Source organism: Zalophus californianus, chromosome 6, assembly GCF_009762305.2.
Source record: "Zalophus californianus isolate mZalCal1 chromosome 6, mZalCal1.pri.v2, whole genome shotgun sequence".
Taxonomy (NCBI): domain Eukaryota; kingdom Metazoa; phylum Chordata; class Mammalia; order Carnivora; family Otariidae; genus Zalophus; species Zalophus californianus.
The window spans coordinates 146,159,855-146,185,562 of NC_045600.1; the positions used below are offsets into that span (position 1 = coordinate 146,159,855).

Sequence of the window (25,708 nt, forward strand, 5' to 3'; positions counted from 1 at the left end):
GCGCGGCGCCCCGAAGGCCCAACTGCGATCGCGCACACGCTCACGGTGTAGACGGGCAGCGTTCGCACCTCCTGCAGGGCGGTGGCCACGAGGCTGAGGGGCATGCGGTCGGGCAGCACGCGGCTAGAGCGGCGCCGGGACCCGCCCCGCGGTGCGCACGGCCGGGACGGTGGAGGGGGCGCCCGCCGAGAGCACGCTGAGCCAGCGCCGCGCCCTCCGCGCCCGCCCCGCCACCTGCGGGTCGTCGCGGTTGCGGGGCGCCGCTGGGCACTCTCGGTCCGCCGCCCTAGGCCGCCTAGACGGCGGGGACCCCTCCCATTGCACCCGCCCCGCCCCTTCTGGGGTCCGCGCCCCCTCCGCCTTCTCCAGTGCCCGCTGCGCCCGCCGCACCCGCTCCGGGATCCGCCCCGCTCTGCCCCCTCTGCCGGCTCTCTCCGTCCGCTCCGTCCCCTCTGGGGTCCGCACCCCGTCCGCCCACTCCAGGGTCCGCTGCGCCCGCCGCACCCGGTCCGGGGTTCGCTCCGCCCACTTCGGGGTTCACTCCGCCCACTCCCCGGTCCGCGCTCTTCCCGCCCCCTCCTTCTGCCCTGCCCCCTCCGTCCGCTCCGCCCCCTCTGGGGTCCCCGCCCGGTCCGCCCGCTCCAGGGCTCGCTCCCCACAGCGCCCGCTCAGCCCGCGGCGCCCGCTCCGGGGTTCGCTCCGCCCCCTCTGCCCGCCCCCTCCGGCCGCTCCGCCCCCCATGGGGTCCGCGCCCCGTCCGCCCGCTCCGGGGCCCGCTGCGCCCGCTCCGGGGTTCGCTCTGCCCCCTCTGCCCGCCCCCTCCGGCCGCTCCGCCCACTCTGGGGTCCCCGCCCCCTCCGCCGTCTCCAGGGCCTGCTCCACCCCCTCCGTCCGCTCCGCCCACTCTGGGGTCCGCGCCCCCTCCGCCCGCTCCAGGGCCCGCTGCGCCCGCCGCGCCCTCTGGCCGGGGGAGGCCGGCCTGCGGCGCCGCGCGGCAGCACGTTCGGAGAGTTGATTGGCCGGCCGCAGCCGAGCCCCGCCCCAGGGCCTCCAGGCCGTGCTTCTATTGGTCGTCTCTCCGAGCTTCCTCGGGATCTGGGCCTCGGGGCAGGGGAACAGTCTGGCGGGTACCCCGCGTCCCGCTGCGCGAGACCGGGCCAGCCGCCTCTAGCCCCGCGCCCTCGAGGCCCCCTTGCCTGATAAAGATGCTTCCCCCGCGCGGCAGCGGTGTGCACCCCTCGTCCCCAACCCCCTTTTGGCCTGTTCACGTATCCGGGACCTGGTTCCCAAGGCCGGCAGGGCTGCCGCACCTGGGCTGGACACTGAGAGGCGACTAAGCCGGGGCAGCCCGGGGAGGAGAGGCCGACGGGTGACCCGCGGGCGGCGCCCTGCTGAACGTACTCGGAGTAGGGGCCCCATACCAGGGAAAGCCTGGAAGCCTTCTCAGAGGAGGCAGCTTTGCGCTGTTCACAATACTCCGTTGGCCTAACGCCCTCCAGTGGCTTCTTCGCGCAGTTGGAATAAAATCAGATTTCCTGCTGTGGCCTACAGGGCTTCACGACCGAGACAGACCCTCAACAGGGGCTTTAAAACAAAACCCATAGGCGAACGCCGTACCCCGGAGGTCTGGGGTAGAGGCTAAGGCCCGGTATCTGTGAAGGTGCCCCGAGCGAGCCCAGCGTGCGCCAGCGTCTTCCTGCCCACCGCCTGGACCTTGTCTCCGACCTCTGTGAACCTGCCTCACTTTCCTGCAGGCGCACGGGCCGGACCTGCCTCTGATCTTCCCGCGGCTGACTCCTCCTCAGCACCCGGGCCGCGGCTCGAATGCCACCCCTCAGAAAGCCTTCCCTCAACTACCCCCTTCTTCGCGTCCCCGGGTAGTTCGCGCACACCTCGTGTGCAGCCGGCGCTCTGCTGGGCACTAGGGGTGCAGCCGCGCCCGGGGGCCATGTCTTCTGCTGGGGGTGAGACAGCAGACGAGCTCGTGCAGGGAACGGGCCGCAGGTAAAACAAAACAGGGAAATACGGTGAATCTCCAGGAACGTGGGATGGGCTGAAGGACCGGAGGGCCCCCCCGGGGAGGAGGAGACCATAGTCCCCTTTATGTCACTTACCAGCCGTGTGTCCTGGGGCTGACCCATCAACCTCGCCTATCTGTAAAGGAAGATGATGATAACCCCTTGCCAGGGTCATGGGAGAATTAGCCCAGCAAATGGGGGCAAGGCCTTGGCTCTGGCTGCTGGGGAGCCTTGCTCCTTCTTCCCTTCCTCCCCTCCCCTCCCCCTCCTCCCCCTCCCCCCCTTCCTCCTCCTTCTCATTGTTCCCAGGTTCCTCTCTGTGGTGGACAGCCCCCCACTGGCCCTAGCTCTTTCCTTCTTTCCCGCCTTCATCAGGAACAATGGCAGGGCATGCCACCAGGAGCTGGGAGGTGGTCCCCAGGGGCCAGGTCTTCCCCACGCCTCCTGACCGCCATCAGTCCCCACAGCCAGACCTGCTCCCAGGCCTCTGCCTCCCTTGCCCAGGAGAAGGAGAATCAGCAACATGTGGGGTTCTCTGCCCAGTGACCAGAAAGGGGTAAATTAACCCAGTTACTCAGCTCTAGTCTGGGCTGGACCCTGGATGAACTAGTAATCTGATAGGAAGTTTGCAAAATTAGAGCATACTTTCAACCCTGGGGCCTAGGGATTTCTTCGTCTGGTGGGAGGTGTCCCTGTGCATCAGGTGGCCTGGGTTTTTAGTCTCTGTGCTCTGGCCACTAACATGCTGTGTGATTTGGGGCAAGTCCTCTCTAGTCCCTGCTTCCTCCTCTGTAAAATGGTCTCTGAGTTCTCATACTCTAAGAGCTCTCTGTGCACCCGCTGCCTTCGTTCACTCATGTATGACTTGTTGGGTGCTTCAGCCCAGGTCCTCCACATTCAGAAGGAGAGTCAGATCACAGCGCGCCCCTGACCAAAACCCGCCGTGACCTCCTGTCCCATTTAGAGTAAGATCCTCACTCCTCACCTGGCCACAGGCCCTGCCTGATCTGGTGCCTGCTCTTTGACCAGTCAGTCCTCTAACCCCACCCACTCAGCGCTGGGATCCACCTACGGGGCCTGGGCCTCCCTCCAGAGCACCAAACCTTTGTTTGCCTCGGGGGTCTTTGTACTTGCCATACCCTCTGCTTGGAATGCTTTCCCCAGTTTGCTCCAAGACTGGCTCCTTCTTACCCCACAGGTCTCAGATCAAATGTTGCCTCCTCCAAGAAGTCCTCCCTGACCACTCTACCTATATCCCCAACTCCACCCCACCTCAAGTCTCCCTCTCATCACCCTAGGATTTAAAAAAACCTTTTTTTTTTTTTTAAGATTTATTTATTATTCATTTTGAGAGAGTGAGAATGAGAGAGAGAGAGTACATGAGAGAGGGGAGGGTCAGAGGGAGAAGCAGACTCCCTGCTGAGCAGGGAGCCCGATGCGGGACTCGATCCCGGGACTGCAGGATCATGACCTAAGCCGAAGGCAGTCGCTTAACCAACTGAGCCACTCAGGCGCCCGATTTAAAAAAACCTTTTAAGTAAAATGTAATATCCACACACATGCCCATGTGTCATAAGTGTATGGATGATGGATTTTCACAGACCAAACACACCCATGTAACCAGCACCCACAACAAGAAGCAAAGCATGACACATGGAGGGGGTTGGTGAAGGACCGTGGCCTGAAAGCCTGCAGGACATTGCCCATTCTATTCTAGGCCCAGCATTTGGGGATCGCTGTGATGGAGACAGAGCTGGACCAGCATCAGTCCTACCCCAGGAGCTCAAGGGGCATAGGGGAGCACAGAGAAGGAGGAACTCAGTGGGGGACACACAGTGCTGGGGGCAGAGGTCGTGGGGTGGAGCGGGAGGGCCGAGCTCTGCACTGGGCCTGCAGGACTCAGCACTTGTGAGCACACCTTGTGGGGTGGGCCGTGGCTGTGAGGAGACCCCCTGTGGGCCCCGGGCAGGCAGAGCTGGAGGGGCAGTGGGGGACATGGGCTGGAAAGTGCATTCACTAGGATGGGGGGATGGCCTAGAGAAGGCGGGAGGGTGGATGGAGCCAGGGGAGGGAGCCGTGCTGAGGCCGGGGGAGGGGACGCTGTCCCTCTCCGTGGCTGAGCACCCCCTGTGTCCAGGCCCAGGGCCAGGACTGTCACAAGAATCGGCTCCTCCAACCCCTACGGCCCCCTGAGAGGTGGGGGGCAGGGCCCCATTGACACGGGAGGGAACTGAGGTGCCTCCCGTCTACCCCGTGTGGCTCTGATGGCGTCGCCAAGGACCTGCACTCGGGACCCACCCAAGAGGAAGCAGTCATGTGTGGGAGAGGGTCGCAGGTTGGGGACATTTAGTTTTCTTTTCTAAAAACAATCTCTTGGCTATTGTTAGGACAGTGGAAAAATAACACTTCCATAGATCATTTTTCACCAGTGATGTGGCCAGTGTTTTTCCCGGTGGGATAATTCCCCCACAGAGAGATTACAGGTGGCTGAGTCACCGGGCCGCGCTATTCTGGGCTCCTGCCTCACAGTCCCCGCCAAGGCCCCCCGGCCCTCCCGGCGCACCGCGCTCTGTGGTGCTGGGAAGATCGCAGAGAGGGTGTGCCCAGCGGTCCTGGACAGCCCCCAGGATTCGCAGGGTCCAGGAAGCAGGGGACAGTGGGGCCACGGTGGGGATGGGCCTGGCTCAGGAGCCCCCTTGGAGCTGCGTCCCCTCCCCCCACAGAACCTGCCATGGGCGTGTGTGGTGGGGAGGTCGGGGCGGGTTCTGCGTCTTTCCAGCTTCCGTGGAGCACCATTTGCCTCTTTAAACCTTGAACATGTATTACTTGGATAGATACGCAAATTAAACACCAAAAGACAAACACTTTTGCAAATTTGACAGGTGCCAAAGTGCTTCATGGGTGCCTGGACCGGCACTCCCTTCCTCCCCGGTGAGGATGAGCATCACCCGGTGTGTGTTCTCGGAACTCGGAGGTGGGACGGTCGGAGCCTGGCACCGGGGTGGGGTGCGCGCAGATCCGCTCTGGGTCCTGCTCTGTCAGTTACTGTGTGACCTCACGCCAGTGACTTAAGGTCTATTTCTCTCGCCTGCGAACTGGATAGTAACTCTCACCTCGCAGGCTGCTCGAGGGTTAACTAGAAAATTCCGGTAAAGCATCCGCCATGTACAGGAGCCAATGTTAGCTCAGGAATAAGGGGACTCGTATTCTACCAGGAGCGAGCCGCTGTAAACGGGGTGGTGGGACTGGGGGGGTGCAGGGCCCATGCAGGGTACACAGGGGGCCTGCTGTCCCTGGGCACCCAGTGGCCAGAGCTCCAGGTGTCAGCCATCCCCGAGCCTCCTGTGTGATCCACTCTGGCTCCAGGCGGGTCTCCAGGGTCTTCCCAAAACATTCGCCCACTTTTCAGAGGAGCAACCCCCCCACCCCCTTGCACTCAGATTTGGGGTTATCTCTTTCATTATGTTTCATATCCTAGCAACAGGATCGAGAGTCCAAGAACTGAACTCTACGTCAGAAACCATTTTCCTGGGAACTTTGAAAGCAGGGCTCTGCGGGCCTCTTGCTCATGGAGTTACCGGAGAGAATCCTGCGCATTTCCGACCATGGGCTTGGTGACCATTACCCCTGCTCTGGAAACTCCTGGCGTGACTTTTCTCAAGTACCCGAGTAGCTGAGTGTTGGCACGTAAAGATGCGAGGAGGCTGTGTTCCTGTGTGGGTCTGTTTGCTTTCTCTCCATTGTGCTGGATGCCAGTAAACTCTTCCAGTCTGGAAATTTCGGTGCTTCCGTCTGAGATGCATCCTCTTGCTTGATGGGCTTCTCTGTTCCCTCTGGTCTTTCCAGGTCTCCTGGTTTTTGGACGTTGGATTTATGGAGCATTGTAATAGGAAGAAGTTTTGCTTTTGATGTAGGCACATCTATTAACTTTTTTTCCCCTACAGATTTTGCTGTTGATTTCATCTTTAAAGTATTCTTCCCAACCCCCAAATTATATAACCAGGTCCATTTTTAATGTTGGTGAGAGTAATTTCATAATAAGGCTCGTGCTGTTTTCATTCAACTCAGCTCCACTGCAGGCAGCACACGTGAATTTTCGTCGGGTGAATCAAGGAGAGAAACAATCTATTGATTAAAAAAAGAAAAAGAAAAACAGCCCATGTAATCTATTTTATCCAGGATTTTATTACCAGCGAAGATTCTGTTTTTCTTTTTTTTCTTCTTTTAAAGATCTTATTGTTAAGCCCCAGCGTGGGGCTCGAACTCATGACCCCGAGATCCAGAGTCACATGCTCCCCCGACTAAGCCAGCCAGGAGCTCCAAGATTCTGGTCTTTAAATGTTGAAACAAGGGGTGCCTGGGTGGCTCGGTCGGTTAAGCGTCTGCCTTCCACTCGGGTCATGATCCCAGGGTCCTGGGATCGAGCCCCACATCGGGCTCCCTGCTCGGTGGGAAGCCTGCTTCTCCCTCTGCCTCTCTCTCTCTCTCTGTCTCTCATGAATAAATAAATAAAATATTTAAAAAAAATAAATGTTGAAACAAGTGTTTTCTTTACAAAAGTTAACAAAATTCATGGGGAAAAATGTTGAAGGATAAATGAGCAGAAAGAGCTCCTAGGCCCTCAGTAAATGCAACAGAAAAGCCTAAGAAGTTTTCAAATTATTTCCAGACACAGGGATGTGGGACACCCGTTGCTGAAGGGCAGGACAGAGAAGGAAAGCAGCGGAGGTGATAAGCGGCTGGAGTGCACAGGCCGCAAGAGGCGGGAGCGGGGCTGGGGGGCCAGGTTCGTGCCAGGCTCAGGCTAGGTATACGGCTCACGGGCAGAGCTGCTGGGATTCGCAGGCAACAGTCTTCCCCCCCCACCCCGGTCCTGGTGGGTGCCGGCCCGTGAGACCAGCCCTGGTCCTCTGGGGGCTGCTGGGCTTGGGGTGGAGGCCAGAGGGACTGCAGGGGACAGCGGCGCCATCACCAGGGTCCCTCTGGACTCAGCCTGGCCCTCGGCCCCCGGCACTTGCCAGACGCTTGTGAACGGAAGCCCCCGCGAATCCCTGGTGAAGGGGAAGGGGCCTATTTCCCACGCATCTAGCTGCCCGAGGAAACAGCTCCAGAAGGAGGAGCCACAACACAATGGCCCCTTTGATGACAGCAGTCCAAACTGGCCATCTGGGGGGACAAGGTGCGCAGCGGCCAGGGACCCAGGTGCTGCAGGCAGGCCCGGCCGGGCCCTGACACCCCCACATCGGGGGCCTTCGGCAGATGACGTGGCCTGGGGGCACTGCAGTTCTCCACTGGTATGCCGAGGATAGTGATGACCTCTACTTCACCTTGGGAGCAGGACACTCGAGACATTGCAGGTGGGGCGTTGGGCCAGCGCATGGGACTCGGTGCACGTTCGATGTCACATTTGACCTGTCTAATCACTGTTCTCACTGCCCAGGGGGCTGCTGGCCAGGCAGCAGCCGGCCGATGGCTCAGGACTCCGCGGGTGGGTAGCTGCTGGGACTCCCGTGCAGTTGTCCCTCTCGGCATGGGGCAGGCCACCCTCCCAAGGCCTGGGTGGTTGGCAGGGAAGGTGCCGTGCTTCCGAGATGGCGACAAATTGAGAACACTCAGTGCCTGTCCCACGGAGGGGGCTTTTGGGGTATCCTTGTTTAGCAATCTGCCCCCTACACTGGAATTTGGAATTACTTTTGCAACTCTTGCAATGTACTGGGGTGGGGGAGACCCACCAAAAGAAGTGCCTTCAATTTGGCGATACCTATCTCTCTGTCAAAGTTACAAACACACACGCCCGGGACAGCAAGCCCGGTGCTGGACCTGATCCCCCAGCTGGACTCACCCTCATGCATGGAGGATGGTCACAGCAAGAGCCGGCTGCTTAGAGTACATCAGTGGGTAAAACAAAGGTTTCCTCCCCTCTTGCAGGTCACGATCCGGTGTGTGCGTCCCATGCTAAGGAGCCGTTAAATGCTGTGATGGATCCACAAGCAAGGATGTGGAGCCATCTCCAAGCTACGCTGTTAAGTGAAAAAAGCCAGGGACAGATAGAGTGGATGTGTGCCGTCCTGGGAGGATTCGTGAGAACCTGAGGCAGAAACGGCCCCTGGGGAGGAGCACCGAGGGGCCAGGGACGACCCGCTTTGGGAGGAAGAGTTACTTTTCACTGTGTGTAAAGGTTGAATGTTTACCCTGTGCTTGCCTGACCCCAAAAACGCAAAGTAAAACCAAACACTAGAACATAAGGCTTTTGGTTTGCCACACGTGCCTTCAAACGATTTAGTCCACTAACCAGAGATTTTCAACCTGGGCCCTAGAGACGTTCGCGCTGGATAATCCCTTGCAGTGGGGCTGCCCGTGCGCTGTGGGAGGTTCGGCGGCATCCCTGGCCTCTACCCACCGGATGCCTGTGGCACCTCCCCCTTGGCTGTGACAACCAAAAATGTCTCCAGACATTGCAAAATTCCACGGAGGTGAAATCACCCCTGGCTGAGAACGACCGCCCGAGAAAACCCGTGAAGTGGGAAGTGGGGATCAGTGTCTCCGTTAGTTGGATACAACGGTTTAGGCCCAGAGTTTTTATTAAATTTTAAAAAATTGTGTGCCTCATTTTATTGTTACCTATTCGTTTGTAATCTTAAATAGACAACGCTCTGTTCTGCTTGCTACCTTTTAAGCAACTGATCAATATATGCATGGGTACATAGAAGGAGAATACTTGTAGTCTCCGACGTAGTTTGATGAGTTTCTGGTCACATTTTAGCTAAGATAAATCTCACTGGGGATGTTAGGCTACGTGGCACGGTGATCATTTAAAACAAAATAATCTGTCAAGGTTTGGGAGGGGGACTCTAATTGGACATTCCGAACAATTACATCAAACATGCTGAAATATCATCTCTCTTGCTTTGTTCAAAATGTACTCTTTGCTCCCCAAATTTGGAGTCGGCCTTGTTTTTCTGGCTGGGTTACTACGCACGTCCCAAGGGCAGCACGGAGCTCAGCATGCCTTCGTACCCCGAGCTGTCCAGTCTGGTTTGCGAGGAGGTGCACACGGGATGAAGGTCAGGACCTGGGACTGGAGTGGAAGCAGGTGAGCCTGCAAACACACACTCTCTCAGAGAGGCCTCGGATCGGTGTGGGCCTTGGCGGCTGGCCACAGGCGCGAGGGTCGCAGGTTGTGGAGTTGGCCGGGGAGGGCTGTGTGTCCCCTCGCCCGATCCTCTTGTCTCTTGGATGTACTGTGCTGGGGGCTGGATCACGAAGGCAAGTAGAGCCGACGCTGCCTCTCACGGTGGGTGGGGTCGCAGACCCACCAACAGACCACAGGCCCTCCGTGTGATGGGTGCCTTGACTGGCGGGGCAACAGGTGCTCTGGGAGCCCTGAGAAGGGGAAGGGAGACTGCCCGCGAGCGCTGACACGTGCAGCGTCTGCAAGGACAAATCTCGGGTGTACCAGGTCTACGCCCACCTTTTGCCTTCACAGCACATGGCTGGCCCTCATCACTCCGGCGGCTCCACTCAAAGGGCCTTCAGGTGCCCTCCCTGACCACCCCTCCGGTCTCCCAGCTTTATTCCCCTGCAGCCCCTCTCAGCCGTGGGTCTTGTTTCGAGGTCTGTCGCTGTGCCTGTGGTCTGGGGTCCTTTTCCCGAGTGAGGGCCCCTGACAACGGACACTGTGTCCGTGTCGTTCGCTACACCTGCAGGGTGAGGAGTCGACGGGCCAGGCCGAGGAGGGTGGGGTGCAGGAGTGGGGCGGGGGGGCATCTCTAGAATGCTCAGGGCAGGTCAAGATGAGGACTGAGCAGGGTCCAGGGGCTCATGCACCAACACGGAGGCTGGAGGAGGGGTGAGCCTGGGGAACCAACAGGAGGGGAGAGGTCCAGACACGCGCTGGAGAAGCGGGACTGAGAAGGAGAGCGGAGGGGCAGGGTGGAAGCCTTTGTCTCAAACTGCTGGGTGCGGGTCACAGGTGCTTGGTGCGCCAGGAGAGGTGTGTGTGGCTGGATGTGGTGGCGTGCATTGTCCCTGCATGGGGGGAGGATGGAAGGTGGCTGGGTGGGAGCCAGGGGTCAAGCAGTGAAATGTAGCTAGGAGGGGCAGAGGAAGAAGGTGACTCCGGACCAGAGGAGGAACACACACAACTGGATGAGGAGGGTGGGCTGGGGAGGGTGTCAGCTCTGAAGGTCGGGCACCTGGTCCTCGGGTGTCAGGCGCAGGGCAGTTGGGGATGACACAGCCCAGGCTCTGGCCATGGGGGTTGGTGGCAGAGGTGGGATGAAAGGTCTCTGGAATTGAGGACGTCAAGAGACTGAGTGGCCAGGGCTCCCGGAGTCCCAGGAGGACAGCAGGAGCCGGGAGCGAGCTTCCAGGAATGAGGTGCCGGGGAGGTCTCAGCAAAGGAGGTGTGCGGGCCTCAGAGGGCAGGGCCGGGAAGCTGACCACTGCCGAGCCCGGCGAACTCGAGGAGGTCCCTGCGCCGGGCCAGGGTGAGCGAAGGCAGGAGTGTCCTGGGAGCGGGCTCCTGCGAGCACAGGAAGAAGCGCGGCGGCCACCGAGGACAGATGGCCGGGCCTGCGCCCGCGGGACCCCGCTTCGGCCCGCGCTAACCCAACGGCCAAGCAGGACGGAGACTGGACACTAAGGCTGTGGGACCCGCCTTGCGTGGGAGCCGCCGCCCACCGGCCAGGCCTCTCTCCTGAGCCGGCTTTGGAGCAGGGTCCACCTGAGGGTCCCCGGGAGGCCTCCGGACCCCTTTTCCTAGGGGGCCCGGCCTGTTCGGGGAAAGCCGACATTCCGGAAATTCCGGCTTCTAAGGGGGCCTTGGAGGGTCGCGGCCCGAGGCCCGGCTCGGCTCCGCCGCCAGAGGGCGCCCGCGGCCGGGCGGCCGGTCGGGGCCGTCGGGGGGCGCCGCGCGCGTCCGGCCCGGGCCCGCCTCCAAACAGCGGCCGGCGGGGCCCGCGGGGCTGAGGGGGCGGGGCCGGGCCGGGAGGGGCGGGGCTGCGGGAGGGGCGGGGCGGCGCGGCTCAGCCGCGCGGCCCCCTCCCGCCTTCCCTCACTCCTCTCCTCTCTCTCTCTCTCTCTCTCTTTCTTTCTTTCTTTCTTTCTTTCTTTCTTTCTTTCTTTCTCGCCGTCGGGCTCTCGGTCCCTGGAGCCTCCTGCGCCGCCGAGGGGGCGGGCCGTGCAGCCTTTGTTGCCGCAGGCCGGGTCCCGACGCCGGAGCTGCGCGCGGGCCGGGCATGTCCTGAGCCGGACCCGGACCGGACAGCGAGCGGACGGGACGGACGAGAGCGCGCGCGCGGGGTTCTCCCCCCCACCCCGGCGCCGCCCGCCCCGGCCATGCCCGGCCGCCTGAGCGCCCGCAGCCCCCGCAGCCCCGCACGGCTGCGCCCCCTGATCCTGCTGCTCTGCGCCCTGGCGCCCGGCGACCCCGGACCCGCACCAGGTGGGTGGCCGCCCCTCCCCGCCGGCCGGCCCCGCGCGCCCCCCGCGTTCCCCGCGGGCTTGGGACCGGGTAGGGCCGGGGGGCGAAGCCGCGCACCCGGCGGCCCCCTGCCTGTGCCTCGAGGCAGCCCCTCCGCCCTCGGGCGTACGGCGTGGGGCCCCTCCGGTTCTGGTCCGCTCGCCCAGGGCTCGATGTCGAGCCTCGTCGGCGCCTGGTCCGCAGAGCAGCCCGCCGGGACGCAGCGGGCCGGGGCGCGGGGTCACAGCTCCGGGCTGCGGCGGGCGGTCGGTGGCGCGGGGGCCCGACTCGCGCGCCCCTAGCACTTCCTGCCTCCCTTCTCCCGAGTGTGCAGACGCCCGAGCGCAGCGGAGGGGAGCTTCTCTCCCGACCCTGGGCTCGGCTCTCCCTGCCCCGCCCGGCCGGCCTCCGACGAGCCTCTGGCCCGCGGCCAGGTCCTTCCTCGGCCGCGGAGCTCCAGGCGCGTCCGAGGCAGCCGGCCTGGGAGTTTAGGAGCTGAGGGTCTAGGAGACCCCAGGCCCCGCGCCCAGGGAGCCCCTGATCTGATGGGGGCCGGTCGGATAGCCGGGAGAGCCATGCGGGCGAAGCGGTCGGGAAGGCTTTGTAGGGAAGGAGAAGCCAGAGCCCGGAGGGACGCGGGATGGATGAACTCCGGGTGGGCTGCAGGGGGTGGGGGCGTCCGTGCGGCGGGGCGTGGGCCTCCTTAGGCCTGCGTGCTGAGGATGGAGGACTCCTGCCTCCACAGTGCAGGGACTGATTAGAAAAGCGTCCGAGGCCGTAGTGTAGGAGGCATTTAAACCAGATCTTAGAGGTTTTGGGGAGCCATTGAGGGGCGTAGCTCATGGATGCTCATGGGGTTTTAGGGAGGTTCCCTCTAGCAGCAGTGTGGACAGGGTGGAGAGGAGCAAATATTTAATGCGTTCTTATTTCTCATCATCTCTGCAACAGCCCTGCAAGGCAGGTGATAGAAAGTTCTTTCAGGATCCAGGGGATAGGCTGTACCCTGCCAGGTTGGGCCCCTTAGTCACTGCGAGAATCCTGTTTTGCCACTGCCCAGAGCCGGGTCTGTGAGGACTGACCAGGTGATGGAGATGAGGCAGCAGGAAGTGGTTGCTCCAGGGAACTGTCCCTGAGCCCGGACTTGGGTCCAGGCCCCCTGGCAGTGGTGGGAGGAATGGGGAGTCAGGACCCTCTCCACTTCCACTGCAGGCCAGACCCCGGTAGGTGCTTGGCCAACCCTCTGCCCCCCCCCCCAGGGCTGCAGTTAAGTGGGGAGAATGGTATTTTCCCCCGCGGGGTGCTTGTGAGGATCCAGATGCTGAATGTCAGTTGCTTAGCACAGGGTAGAGTGACCCACAGAGACCCACTGAGACTAGGGAGATCTTGGGGAGTCCTGTGGCTCGGACCTGTCATTTGGCAGTGGAAACAGGGCAGGTACCCTCTCCCATCTAATCTGCCCGCACCCCCGGGGGGAATGTCTGTTCTGGTATCCCCATAGGTACACAGTGTGGGACCCCCCCACCTGCCCCCACTCAGGATGCCTGAGTCCCAGCTGCTGAGCTGTCATTTTCTTTGGGGCTGCCCTGGGAGTCCTCGACCAGGGGCTCTACCCACTCAACACTACCTTCTTTGAGACCAAAAGGGCATATCTTGGACTCACTTTTAGGAAAGTGTATTATGAGTTTTTCTCCTGTGACTAATCAAGGGACCTATTGGGGTTGATGGGACTGGGGCCCAGTAATGCCCAACCCTAATTGCTGAATGGCATGTGTGAGCCCTGTGTGCATGCCGGGCACACACCGGCTGACCGGAGGAGGGCAGCACCTGTCTCTCGCACACTCTGGTTATTTTTTCCTCTTTGGCATGAGCGTGGGGTCAGGTCGTTTGAAGGGCTGGACTGTAACTCTGGTTTCTGATAGGGAGGGGAGGGTAAACACGTTGGCATTTCTCTGGTAGAAGCAGTGAAGTGACAGTTCTGTCACGTAGGGATGAAATTCCAAGTATTTAACACCCGGTGTGGCCGGGCTCAGTCTGTTCGGAACAGGGCTCCTGACCTGGGAGTCTTGCTGCCTGGCGCTCGCAGCCACACTCTCGTTCTGCCCTGCGGCACCCACAGAGCCTGGAGCCCGCAGTTCCGGGGGTGAGAGTCTCAGCCAGTCTCTGCTAGGGGTCAGCTCTAGGAGACAGTGGAGGGGCGTCTGCCTTGTAACTCACTCAGCCCCCTTTATAAGATATTTTATTTATCTTTTAAAAGACCTTATTTATTTGAGAGAGAGTACGCATGAGAGAGAGCACGAGCAGGGGAGAGGGGCAGAGGGAGAGGGAGAAGCCGACTTCCCACTGAGCAGGGAGCCCGACATGGGGCTCGATCCCAGGACCCCAAGATCATGACCTGAGCCGAAGGGAGATGCTTAACTGACTGAGCCACCCAGGTGCCCTGATCCCCTTTATAAAATATTTTAATGGCAAAACAATATAAGTTACAAAAAAGATTAGTGCAGAGCAAAACAAGAACATAAAAGTTATTGCAGAGTGATAACTTCTTGTAAGTATTTTTCTTTTTTTATTAAAAAGCGCTTTTTTAAGCCATTAGGCAAAGAGATAAAGAGATAAAGAGAGGGTCCATACCCCCCGCCCATCCCCACTGCCAGGCCCCGCGCCCAGGCTTCTAAGAAATTGTGGCGTATTCTTTAGAACCTCTCTTGCTAATTTTCTCTTTTAACTTAGCTCCCGATTGCTGATGCTGTCTCCTGTTGTCAGCACCTACATGGGAGCTCATTCAACTCACACAGCCGAAGGGAGCAGATATGGTGATGATCGTACCCATTTTACAGGTGGAGAAATAGACTCTGAGTGGTTCAGTAACTTACCTGTGGGCTAACAGCTGTGGGTAGCAGAGCTGAGATTCATCCCGGGCTGTCCGGAGAGCACATGCATACTCGTGCCTTTTAACTGCCTTTCGGTCACATTTCTGAACCGAATAGGCTGCTTCTTTATAACCCACTTTGAATTTCCGTCCTGCGATGTTTGCCCAAGGTCTACAGCGGGGATCCTCAGCAGGACAGCACATCCCGAGGGACGTGGATCCCTCCGCAGGGACACTTGTTTGGAGTTCTTGGGGCCACACCCCCCCCGTGGTTCAGATTTCCCCATCACATTTGTACCCCACCTCCGCCCGATGCGCCGAACACGCTGCTCCTGCCCAGGAGTGGGCCGCACAGCTCCGGTTCCTCAGGACCCTGAGCGCTTCGGGCTGGTCGGCACCTGCACACCCTTCCCTTCAACTGGCTTTAGCGGCCTTGAGGGGGATTGCCCGTGCCCGGGGCACCGCTGGAAATAATGCTTAAAAACGGAGTCTTGGGATGCAGCTGCAGTCTCGTTCCCGCCTCTTCATCCCGTGCCGCTCCTTCCGATCACGGCCCTGGTTCTCTGTGCGGGCGGGGAGACTGAGGCTCAGCACCATGATGAAGGGACTGCCCGGGCCGCACAGCTATGGGGTGGCCGAGCTGGGACCCGAACCCTTCTGTGTTCCAAGCCCATGTTCCTGACAGTGCCTTATTTTGCCAGGCCACGGTCTCATTTTACAAGACGCGTGCGTGGGCCAAGCTCACCGCCTTCTGTTGCCCGCACCTGCATTATCTCCCGGGCCCATCACGTGGCGGCCGCTCCAGGACATTCCAGGGTCAGAGGACCTCACGCCACCCTGTCTGATGAGGATTTTCTTCACCTCTGTCCATCCAGGCAGTGTCCCCTCCCCTCTGCAGGGCCTCTCAGCACTGGGCTAGGCGCGAGGGTCAGGAGGGCCCTACACCCCTTTCTCGATCTTAAGGGGAAGAATGGTGTCTCATATTTTCCCGGACTTTGACGCACCTAACGCTCCCTCACAGTTAGTAGCCAGGGGTGACCCAGCAAATGCCACGCACCAGGGCAGTGTTGCTTGTGAACAAACATGGTGGGCAGCCCATCTCTTCTTCCCCCATTTCTGTTAGAAGTTCGGTGTTTTATTTTTTTTTTTAAAGATTTTATTTATTTATTGGAGAGAGAGAGAGTGAGAGAGAGCATGAGAGGGGAGAGAGTCAGAGGGAGAAGCAGATTCCCTACCGAGCGGGGAGCCTGACATGGGACTCGATCTGGGGACTCCAGGATCATGACCTGAGCCGAAGGCAGTCGCTTAACCAACTGAGCCACCCAGGCGCCCAGAAGTTCGGTGCTTTAGTCATTGAAAGACAGCGTAACAAGAGGTTAAAGGGCAGCTTGCATTTAAGGACAGTTGGGAACACAATAGGGGGCAGTGGGGATGGGCGGGGGGTATGGACCCTCTCCAAGGGGGCTCCCTGCTCCATGCCAGGCACTTCTGCGAGGTGGGCATTGAGGCCTGACATGGATGGATGATAAGACTTTTCAAGGAGAGTTGGAAATTGACATTTTCGGACAAGATCATGTCATTTTTAAACATAGGCAACCGATTTTTTTTCAATATTTTTGCAAGCCAAAATGAACAAACAAGATCAATGAACTGACAAAACCAAGTCTGCAGGCAGTGCCATAACCCCGAATGCCCTCACGAGGACGTCAGAGCGAGGAGTCTCCTCAAACCAGCCAGCCCGCTGGCTTCCAAAGGCCAGCCTCGGTAAGGGTCATGTCAGAGTCCCTGCGAGGCTTAGGAACATACAGATTCTGGGGCCCCAGAGCCCCGGGGCTATGGAATCCATCTCTGGGCCGGGTCCTGAGCCCTTGCAGCCTTTCAGAGCTCTCCAGGTACCGCTGACCTCCAGCCAAGTTCACTCCCATGGAGGATTTCCGGACTTCCCTGATGATCACAGTCCCCTGGGGCTCTTGGTAAAAAAAACGCAGCTTCCCAGTCCCATTTCCTGGATACGTTGATTCAGTGGGTCTGGGATGGGGCCTGGGAATTTGGTTTAATTTGGTTTCAACAAATCCTTACCCGAGAAGTCTGGAAAGTCCTTGCACTCATGTCCTCCGGAGACTTGGAGAGGGAAGCTTTGCCCGGAACCCCACGGAGTGACCCCGCCTGTCTGCCTCTCGACTGACTGTGCTCTTGGACAGCACCCTGCGGGCTGCCCACTGGGCAGTTGTGGACACTGGGGCACGTCCTCCGGGGCGGGGGGCACACCGCTGGTGTGTACAGGGCTCTGCATGTGGTTTGGCAGCAGACAGGCGAGTTGGTTTCTGCAGCCTGGCCAGGATGGAGCTTCGGGCTGGGCTTGGCTGCCCTCTCAGCCCCAGCAGGCAGCCACAGATAGGACCCTGGCGGGACACTTGCAGGGCGTCCAGGCATTCCTATGGCCCGAGGGGTCATTGTCCTGGGCAGCTGGGATTCCGGAGAGCTGGGCATACACCCAGTTGGTCAGGGCAGGACCTCAGGCTGAGAGAAACATCAGACGGGCCAGTTTCCTAACTGCTTCCAGAGCCTGGGACAGCAGAGAGGGAATGGGATGTGAGCATCAGCCCCAGGATCCCTGGCCCCCTCAGCGGCGCTGCTCTGATGTGTCTATGTGTCCACACAAGATTTCTTTTGAAGACCAGGTCTGGTAGCTACAGAAGTTTGAAAAACTTGATCTAGGGCAAGTCCTTTATGGCTGCAATGGGGAAACAGGCCCAGCAAGGGACGGACTGCTGAGAATGCAGAACAATGTTCCTAAGGAGACTGAAGCCATGTGGGAGACTTGGAGCCCAGTCTCAGCTCTGTTCCTCTCGCTGTGTGGCTCTGGGCCAGTTGTGCACATCTCTGAACCTCCCTTTGCTTTCTTCAGAAGCAGGCTGCAGACTTCACCGCAGGTGTCCTCGTCTGGAATCCCCAGCCCCAGGGACATGGGCAAAATTTAGAGGATCCATGAACTCCGTTGGGAAGATACCACATCTTTAAGTTTTTTACCTCTAAGTTAGCATTTCCTTCAATTATGCATATTAGTACCAAACTGCAGTAGCATTCGCAGACCTGTGACTTTGTTACCGAGCCAGAAAACCAACATTTTTCTGTCTCAGACTGATGCTCATCACTACTGCAAAATTACTGTAGTTGTTAGATTTGCCCTTTGATCTTGCTTCATGCATTCATAAAGGAGCGCTTGAGTCTATATCCCACTTCCAGAATTATTTGGATGACTGTATTTCAATATAATCCATTTCCTTGGCACGTGCTTGCATCTTACCGTATGCATTCAAAACGTTATTCTGAGAAGGGGTCCATGGCAAAAAAGGTTAAGAGTCTGGTGTTACTGGGAACTCCGTGAGGACGATGACAGGGATTCTGCCAACTGCAAGGGCCTGAGCGCAGGCCTGCAAATTTTTTCTAGGCCTGGAAACTTCTCTTCAAATGAACTCTTGGGGGTAACAAATAAAGCAGAGCTTCTCTGCTGGGGCAGGGGACCACGCATCTGGGTGGTCCTCCTCTGTCTCCCCACGCCAGGGGTCCTGGAGGCACGTGCAGAACCCTCAGGCCCCTGAGAGCACATTTTAAAATCCACCAGGCCGTACGATCCATCGTAATAATCACAATCGCCCACACGTGCAGTCAGCGGGCCAGGCATGGCCGTGGGGGGGGGGGTTCAGTTCACTAATCCTCACAAGAACCCCAAGAGTGCAAGCGGTGATTATCCCCATTCTACAGATTCACTCAGCATTTACTGAGGAACCACTAAGTCTTAACTACCCAGAGCACTGAGACCGATAAAGGCTGGCGGGTAAAGTCTCCAGCAAAGACTAAGGATTCTCGCCCTCCTGGGCTTTACACTGGGAGAAAATAGACAAATGGAAAAATAGTTAAGGGCGCCTGGATGGCTCAGTTGGTTAAGTGACTGCCTTCGGCTCAGGTCATGACCCTGGAGTCCCGGGATCGAGTCCCGCATCGGGCTCCCTGCTCAGCGGGGAGTCTGCTTCTCCCTCTGACCCTTCCCCCTCTCATGTGCTCTCTCTCTCATTCTCTCTCTCAAATAAATAAATAAATAAAATCTTTAAAAAAAAAAGAAAAATAGTTAAAATGTTAAGCCACATGGTGTGTCCGATGTGCTTTGGGACGAAATAAAGCCCCTAAGAGGGACAGGGAGCTGCCGTTTGAAAATAAAGTGGTCAGGCGAGGCTTCAGTGAGCCCTCTGAGCAGCACGGGAAGGAGGTGAAGGAACTCAAGCAGGTGTAGCAGAGATGAGATTAAGGAGTTACCTTGCCCGGGGCCTCCTTGGCCATTGCCAGAGCTTTGCCTTCTGAGATGTGGCCACGGCAGGGTTGGGGGCCGGGGGCGGGGGGGGGGGGGCTCGATCGATCAGTTTGGGATGACTCCCTCAGGCCGCTGTGCTGCAAGCGGCCCAGGGGCAGGAGGAGGGGGGGGCGGTTGGAGGTTATCCGGGTAACCCCGGGCAGAGAAGCGGGCTGGGGGAGGCATCTGGGCCTCGGACTCTTCCGCTGCCCCTTCACCTGTCGGTCGCCGCTGGCTTTCTCCCCTTAGGGCGCGGCGTGGACGGCCGCGCAGCGCTGGACATCGTGCACCCGGTGCGCGTGGACGCGGGGGGCTCCTTCCTGTCCTACGAGCTGTGGCCGCGCGCGCTGCGCAAGCGGGACGTGTCCACACGCCGCGCCGCGCCCGCCTTCTACGAGCTGCAGTACCGCGGGCGCCAGCTGCGCTTCAACCTGACGGCCAACGCGCGCCTGCTGGCGCCTGGCTTCGTGAGCGAGACCCGCCGGCGCGGCGGCCTGGGGCGCACGCACATCCGCGCCCGCGCGCCCGCCTGCCACCTGCTCGGCGAGGTGCAGGACCCCGAGCTGGAGGGCGGCCTGGCGGCCATCAGCGCCTGCGACGGGCTGGTGAGTGCGGCCCCCCCCCCCACGTCGGACTTGCCAGGGGCGTTGTTCGCGCCTGTATGGTGGGGGTGCTGCCCCCCAGGATGGCAGTCCTCAGGCTTGAACTCGAGCCGGGAGCACCCGCAGGCCTTGTTAATAGTTCGCTAGGGTGGGTCTGGGTGGGTCTTAAGCCCGCATTTCTGACCCTTTCCCAGTGTGGAAGCTGCAGGTGCAGAGAGCCGACTTTGAGAATCACTGTGTAGACCGGGTAACTCCTAACATAGTGCAGTCCTTCCTTGGGAGCCTCGGTTCTGTGTTCCCCCACGGACCCCTCGAGGCTGTTCTTCTCCGGCTCAGGCAGCCTCCCCGTTACCTTTCCTCCCGGGAGATGAGGCCCCACCGCCCTGCTCCCGGTGGAGGTGATGCTGGCTATAGGGCTTGCAGCCTCAGTCGCCTCTCTCCATTTGGGTGCTGGGTCGGAGCGACTCCCACTCCGGGCAGCACAGGGACCCCTTCTCTCGGTTAGGTGACCGGCTCTGCCCTCCCCACTCTGGGAGGTGCGGGTGGGGTGTGGGAAGAGTGGGGGGACGTGTGTGCATTGTCAGCTGTCCACCGTTCCTAGGAGGGCCCTCAGCTCAGAGTGCTCAGGAAGTCCATGGGCTGTAGCAGGGTAGGACCTGATGATAGACAGCCCGCACCACAGCTGCAGGTCATCTAGACCTCGGAGAGCCTGAGCCTGTCCTCCTTCATCCCGTTAATCTTGTTGAATCTGTGCAGCAGCTGAGCATATGGGTGCCAATCCCATTTACAGATGATGAGACAGGCTCAGAGGGGCACTTTGCCTGGGGCCACCCAGTTCCTCACTCGAACCCAGTCTCCGGTGGTGCATTTTCTGGTGCTCCGGGCTCTTGGCCCTGCACAGCCCAAGGGCAGATGTGGGGCCAAGGAGGGAGCTGCAGGGGAGATAAAACCTGTCTTCCTGTTGGAGGCCTGGGCTTCCTCTGGAGGTGGTGGGCTGCCCAAAAGACACTTCCCAAGCTCCCCCCCCCCCCACCCCCCGGCCTCTCTGAATGCTGGCGGATGTGCCTGAGACACCCCTGCCTGCCTCCCTGCTCTGGCAGGCCCTGGGACCAGGAGATAGGATGTCCTGGTGACAGTGGGCATCCCTGTAGCTTGGGTGTGGGCAGAGCGGCCCTGGGAGTGATTCATCACCTCGGGGAGATTGGGATGCAAGAGTACACAATGACTGGCATGACAAGAAGAGGGAAAATGGTCTGGATGCCTGGCTGCCTGACTCGACAGCCATCCGGGACTGCGTGGAAGATGCCGTCTTAGATTTAGCGTGGCCCCATTTCCTGCTTCTGATGAGGTGGGGGGGGGGCAGCATCCTCCTGAGACTGGTAGCCTCTGAGCTCAGCCTTGGGCTGTGTGAAATGGCAGGGAAGGCAGGCAGAGGGTACAGAGTTAGAGGCCCTGTGGGAGGAAAGCATGTGCATTCGGGGTCAGTCAGGGGTGCTGGGAGCGGGGTGGACTCAGCTGGGCAGGATGGGCCTTGGGGATGGGTGGGCAGAGCGCCCAGTGCTGGCCCTTTCCTGTGACCCTGACTCTTTCTCAGAAAGGTGTGTTCCAGCTCTCCAACGAGGACTACTTCATTGAGCCCCTAGACGGTGTCCCGGCCCGGCCCGGCCACGCCCAGCCCCACGTGGTCTACAAGCGCCAAGCGCCTGAGAGGGAAACAGCGCTGGGTGACTCCGGGGCTCCAGGCACCTGTGGGGTACAAGGTATGAGCCTCTGCAGCCAGCTCTGGGGGAGGGGACGGGCCTAGAGGCATCGAGCTCCTTTCCAGAAGCCTCTTTTGTCCACACCTCCATGCTCAGCTCCCCTCGAGCCAAAGGGATGCGGACAGACGGACAGACCCATCACCATAGCTTGCCTCTACCTTCCAAATGGGCCACGGTCCTGAGGCCTCTGCCTGCCGGGCCTGCCCCAGCCGAGGCCCTGGGCTGACCCTCTCATGCCCGCCTCACCTGCCTCCCCTTCCCGCTCATTGCCTGCTGCACCTGTCAGCCATTCTTCCCTGAATGGCCAGCCAGGAAACCCCCTTCCTTCCCCACTCTGGGCCCAGCCCACAAAGCTGACCTCTGTTACTGGGGAGCCGGCACCTCCTTGCCTGGCGGCCACATCGGTGGCCAGTCCAGGTAAGGAGCTGCCCAGCACGCCAGCCTCGGAGGCTGCCACAGCTCAGGGCCTCCATTCAGCGGAACAGGCATCCAGACTCACACTTGGGGCCTCAGTCTTCCCGGCTTCCTAGATGTGCGTCCTCCTCTGCCTGGGGCAACCTGGGGCAGGGGAGCAGGTCTCTAGTGGGGACGGCCTCCCAGGCGGCGGGGGGGTTGGGCCCTGGGGTCCCCCTGTGCTGGGACCCACCAACCCCTGCAGACCGGGAGCAACATGGGGAGGTGGGGGCCCACAGCTCCTTGCTGTGTTCACATCTACCCTTCCGTTGCGGCCCGAGGGCATCTTCTGAGCTCTCTGGCTGATTCCTATTTACAGCGGGGGGATGCTCAGGGTCAGAGAGGGGAAGTGGCTGGGGCAGGGTCGCACGGCACAGGCCTGGGGCAGAGCCATGGTGGGAGTCCAGGCTGCATGCTCTGGTCCCGGCGCTGTCCCTGCGGCCCCAGAGCGAACTGCTGAGCAGAGGCCCTGGAGCCACGCACCCCGCTGGCCGCTAACCCCCACCCCCCGGGGCCCACAGCGTCTGGGGAGCTGGAGGTGCAGCGCGAGCGCTGGGAGCAACGGCACCGGCGGCGGCGCCCGCGGCGACTCCATCAGCGCTCTGTCAGCAGAGAGAAGTGGGTGGAGACCCTGGTGGTCGCCGACGCCAAAATGGTGGAGTACCACGGGCAGCCGCAGGTCGAGAGCTACGTGCTGACCATCATGAACATGGTGAGGCCGCGCGGGGTGGCGGTGGCTGAGGTGGGTGGTGCTGGCGCGGATGGCCAGCGGGCCGGACCCCAGGCCTGGGCAGGAGGAACGATGTCCGGGCTCTGGAGTCCGGGTGGGGCGGGCGGGGCGCGGGGAGTCACCACGAGAGAGCTGGGGCAGCAACAGGGCCTTTGTGGGCTCTGCTGGCCTTTGCGGGGAGCCGCCGGGCAGAGCAGGGGGAGTGGCGGTGGGCGGACGGGGGCGGGGGTACAGCCACTGTCCCACGCTACCTGGGGGAGCCGTAGTGGGGTTGTGCACTCATGCTGGTGGAAGCAATACTTCCTCCTCTGTGCCGGGACTTGTGGGCCCCGGGGACACGGGTCAGAGCAGCCCCTGCCTGCGACACCAGTGTTCATGAGAGTTTGAAGGGTCTCTCCGGTTTTGCAGTCCACCAGCTGCTGACCTCAGGCGACACGTGACCCAGCGGAGCCTCAGTTTGCTCATCTGTGAACCGGGCATGATAAAGTAGCTGGGGCCGGTCCTACTGACCTGGGCCCCATGTGCCGGTTGAGAAAAGTAGGCCGTGAGAGGGTGAGTGCCTCGCTCGGGTCATAGCGAGCGAGACAAGGCCGAGCCGGCGGGAGCCCAGGCGTCCTGTCTCCCTGGTGCCCTGTGGCCGGCTGGGGCTGGTGATTACGGGACTGCCTGCAGTGCTCGACACTCCCTCCCTGTGGCCGCCCCGTGACAGGAAAGATCTGGGCCCGGCCGTAGCAGGCCGCCCAGCGTGCAGGCGCCGCATGGCCCCGCTGTCCTGGGTGAGGGAGGCTGTGTGCTCTGCGTGCCGGGGCCAGAGTCGCTGCTTCCCCCGAGCCTGCCTCCCGCACCCGTGAGACATCCAGTCTGGCCGCCCACTTCTAGCAATGAGGCAGGGGCTCTGGGACAGGGGGGGCCTCCGTCCGTGGCCCCCACGCCCCCACTGCCGCAGCCTCACCAGCAAGCTCAGCTGTGGGCCAGTTGCTGCCTGACAGGGCCATCCCCAGGTTCCCTGCTCCTTACAGATAAGAGCCACCATCCCCTGCCTGGCCCAGGAGACCTCAGAGCCCCACCAAGCCTCCGTGTGGCCCCACCTGCCCAGCAAGGGGACCCCCTACAGGCCAGGGTTTGGGGAGACTATAGATGGACAGCAGGGCCTGGCCCCCGGGGTGGGGGGCAGGATGAGCAAGGCCAGGTTCTGAGGCCACGGGGTGGTCCTCCCGTCTCAGGGCTCGCCTGACAAAGGCCCAGGAGCTCGGCTGGAGCCCCTGGCCGTTCATTTCCCCTCACCTTTCCTAGGTGTTCCCTGTAGGCCAGGTGCTGAGCCCTCCAGGCTCGCCCAGGGCATCCCCCAGGGGACGGGTCAGCCATTTGGCCTGGGCCCGGGCCCCTGCCTGCCTCCCTGTCGGGGCACACAGGACCCATGCCTTCGCCCTGTGAGGCCCGTCCTGGAGGAGGGGTCTGGGCTCTCCGCACTTGTCCGGACCATATCAGGCTTTCCTGAGCTGGCAAGTCTAGCACTGGTCAGGACAGCGTGGGGCCGCCTAGGAGCCTCACAGTGCCAGACACCTGGGGGAGGCGGCAGGGCTGGCAGGGACGTGGGGGGGCATGTGGACAGCCTCCGAGAAGGGCTGCAGCCTCGTGAGCACCTGCTTGTCGTCCAGGGTCCCACAGTGACTGCCTTGCCTCAACCTCACCCCCGTTTTATAGGGGAGGGAACAAAGGTTCAGAGAGGCCTAGGGACTTGTTCATAGTCACACAGCTGGTTAGTGGCCGAGCTGGAGCTCAGATCTGTCTGCCTCCAAAGCCCCACTCTGTCCTCTGTGCCCAGAGACGGGCAGCCGGGAGGCTGTGGTGGCAAGAGTTGCTAGAAGGGTGGGGGAACAGAGTGGTGGAGATGGGGAGAGCTCACCCCCTTTGTCCCTCTGCAGCAGATGCGTGTTCATTGAACGCTGTTACAAGACAGGATCCCATGTATGGGAAACTGCCTCATTGTAACATTTCTCAAAGAATGTTCCAGGGAGGACTTATTCCAAGGGATGCTAATAAGTATCCTGTGAAAAAAGATGCCCCTGTTGAAGAAGTTTGGCAACGGGGTTAACAAAATGGAACACAGACTTGTTTACTGCAGGACTTCTCAGAGCCTTCAGAGCTAAAATGCAATGAGAATCTCTAAAACTACACAGATGGCATTTTCCAAAATTAAGAAGTAAGAGCAGGGGCTTTGGGTCAAACCAGGTTCTGACCCTAGCTCTTGGAGCCTCAGTTGCTCCAACCGTAAACGGACCAGATAGTTACACCTACCTTAGAAGACGATCAAACAGGATACTGCAGGTAGGTTGCTCCGTACAGGGATTGTTCCTGTTGGGCTTGGTATGTGTCCTTTGCTGCCCTCCAGCCCCACAGCCACCTGCAGCGCAGCCTCACTCTGTGAGGGCCTCCGGCAGGCCCCAGTTTGTTAGTGTCCTCTTTGTGACAGACCCAGATCTGAGTCTGGGAGCTCAGCTGGGTCTGCACTGGGCATCACAAGTTCCCTGCCTGCTCCATTTTGCATCCCTAATTCTGTTTACGCTGTCTGAGGTCACCAGCCCTTTATGAGCAGCTTGTGTTGTCCTGTCGGCTCACTGGAAGCTTGTGGTCACCTGTAACCCCCAGATCTTTCACAGTAGTGCACACCGGGGCTTGCTGTCCAGGCCTGCAGCAGAGGAGGGCTGGGCTTCCTGGGGATCGTTTATCCAGTTGAAACACCCTTGCTGACTGACCTCAGGCCATTGGCAGACACTCACTGTTGAGTGGGTCGGCCAGTTACGACTCTGCCTCCCTCCAGAGCCTCCAGTGTCTGCTTTGCCTTCATGCTTCTTGGGGGCAGAGATGTTCTACGTGCTAAGGGGCAAGCACGGAGCTGCCCCCAGCCCTAACTCTGGTTATAGGGGGCCAGTTGTCGGGACAGGTCTTAGCAGAAACTCGGGGGCTTCTCACCCTCCAGAGCCACTTTGCTGGGACCTAACTGCCAAATCCACCTGTCTGTCATCTAGGAAAGACTTGTTCTTTTAATCTGACTTTCTCATTTTCCGCTACTTTAAAAATGAGATAATGTATTGAAAACACTTAGCGAGCACCCAAGATTCATTCATTCAGCAGATATTTCTTGAGTGCCCGTCGTGTGTCCGGTATGGATGGGTTGCTGGGCTGTCGGAGGGAGCCCACACAGACACGGCCTGCGTAGAGCTTGGGTCTGGCCGAGGAGAGTGACAGCAGTCAAACCATCATCCTGAAGAAAACGCAGATCAGCAGGGGGGCTGCCAGGAAGGACAAGTTCATGGTGCTTTGGGGGTGTCGGCTGGAAGGAAGGCTCCCCGGAAGACGTGCTGGAGGGTTGAGCGCTGCAGAGAGGGGAGGATGTAACTGGGCAAAGATGAGAGGAAGGGTATTCCGGGCTGAGGGCACAGCAGCTGCAAAGGCCCTGTGGTAGAG

General features: G+C 60.1%; 1 protein-coding gene across 1 annotated transcript in view; it reads left to right on the plus strand.

Annotated features, from left to right (window-relative positions):
* Positions 1-11,165: 11,165 nt before the first annotated feature.
* ADAMTS7 (ADAM metallopeptidase with thrombospondin type 1 motif 7) overlaps positions 11,166-25,708 on the plus strand; it is a 44,309-nt gene continuing 29,766 nt past the window's right edge. The window contains exons 1-4 of the mRNA XM_035727841.1: positions 11,166-11,463; positions 18,945-19,300; positions 20,892-21,057; positions 22,032-22,222. Coding sequence (XP_035583734.1) covers positions 11,358-11,463; positions 18,945-19,300; positions 20,892-21,057; positions 22,032-22,222 — 819 coding nt within the window. The 5' untranslated portion in view covers positions 11,166-11,357. The remainder of the gene's footprint in view (positions 11,464-18,944; positions 19,301-20,891; positions 21,058-22,031; positions 22,223-25,708) is intronic.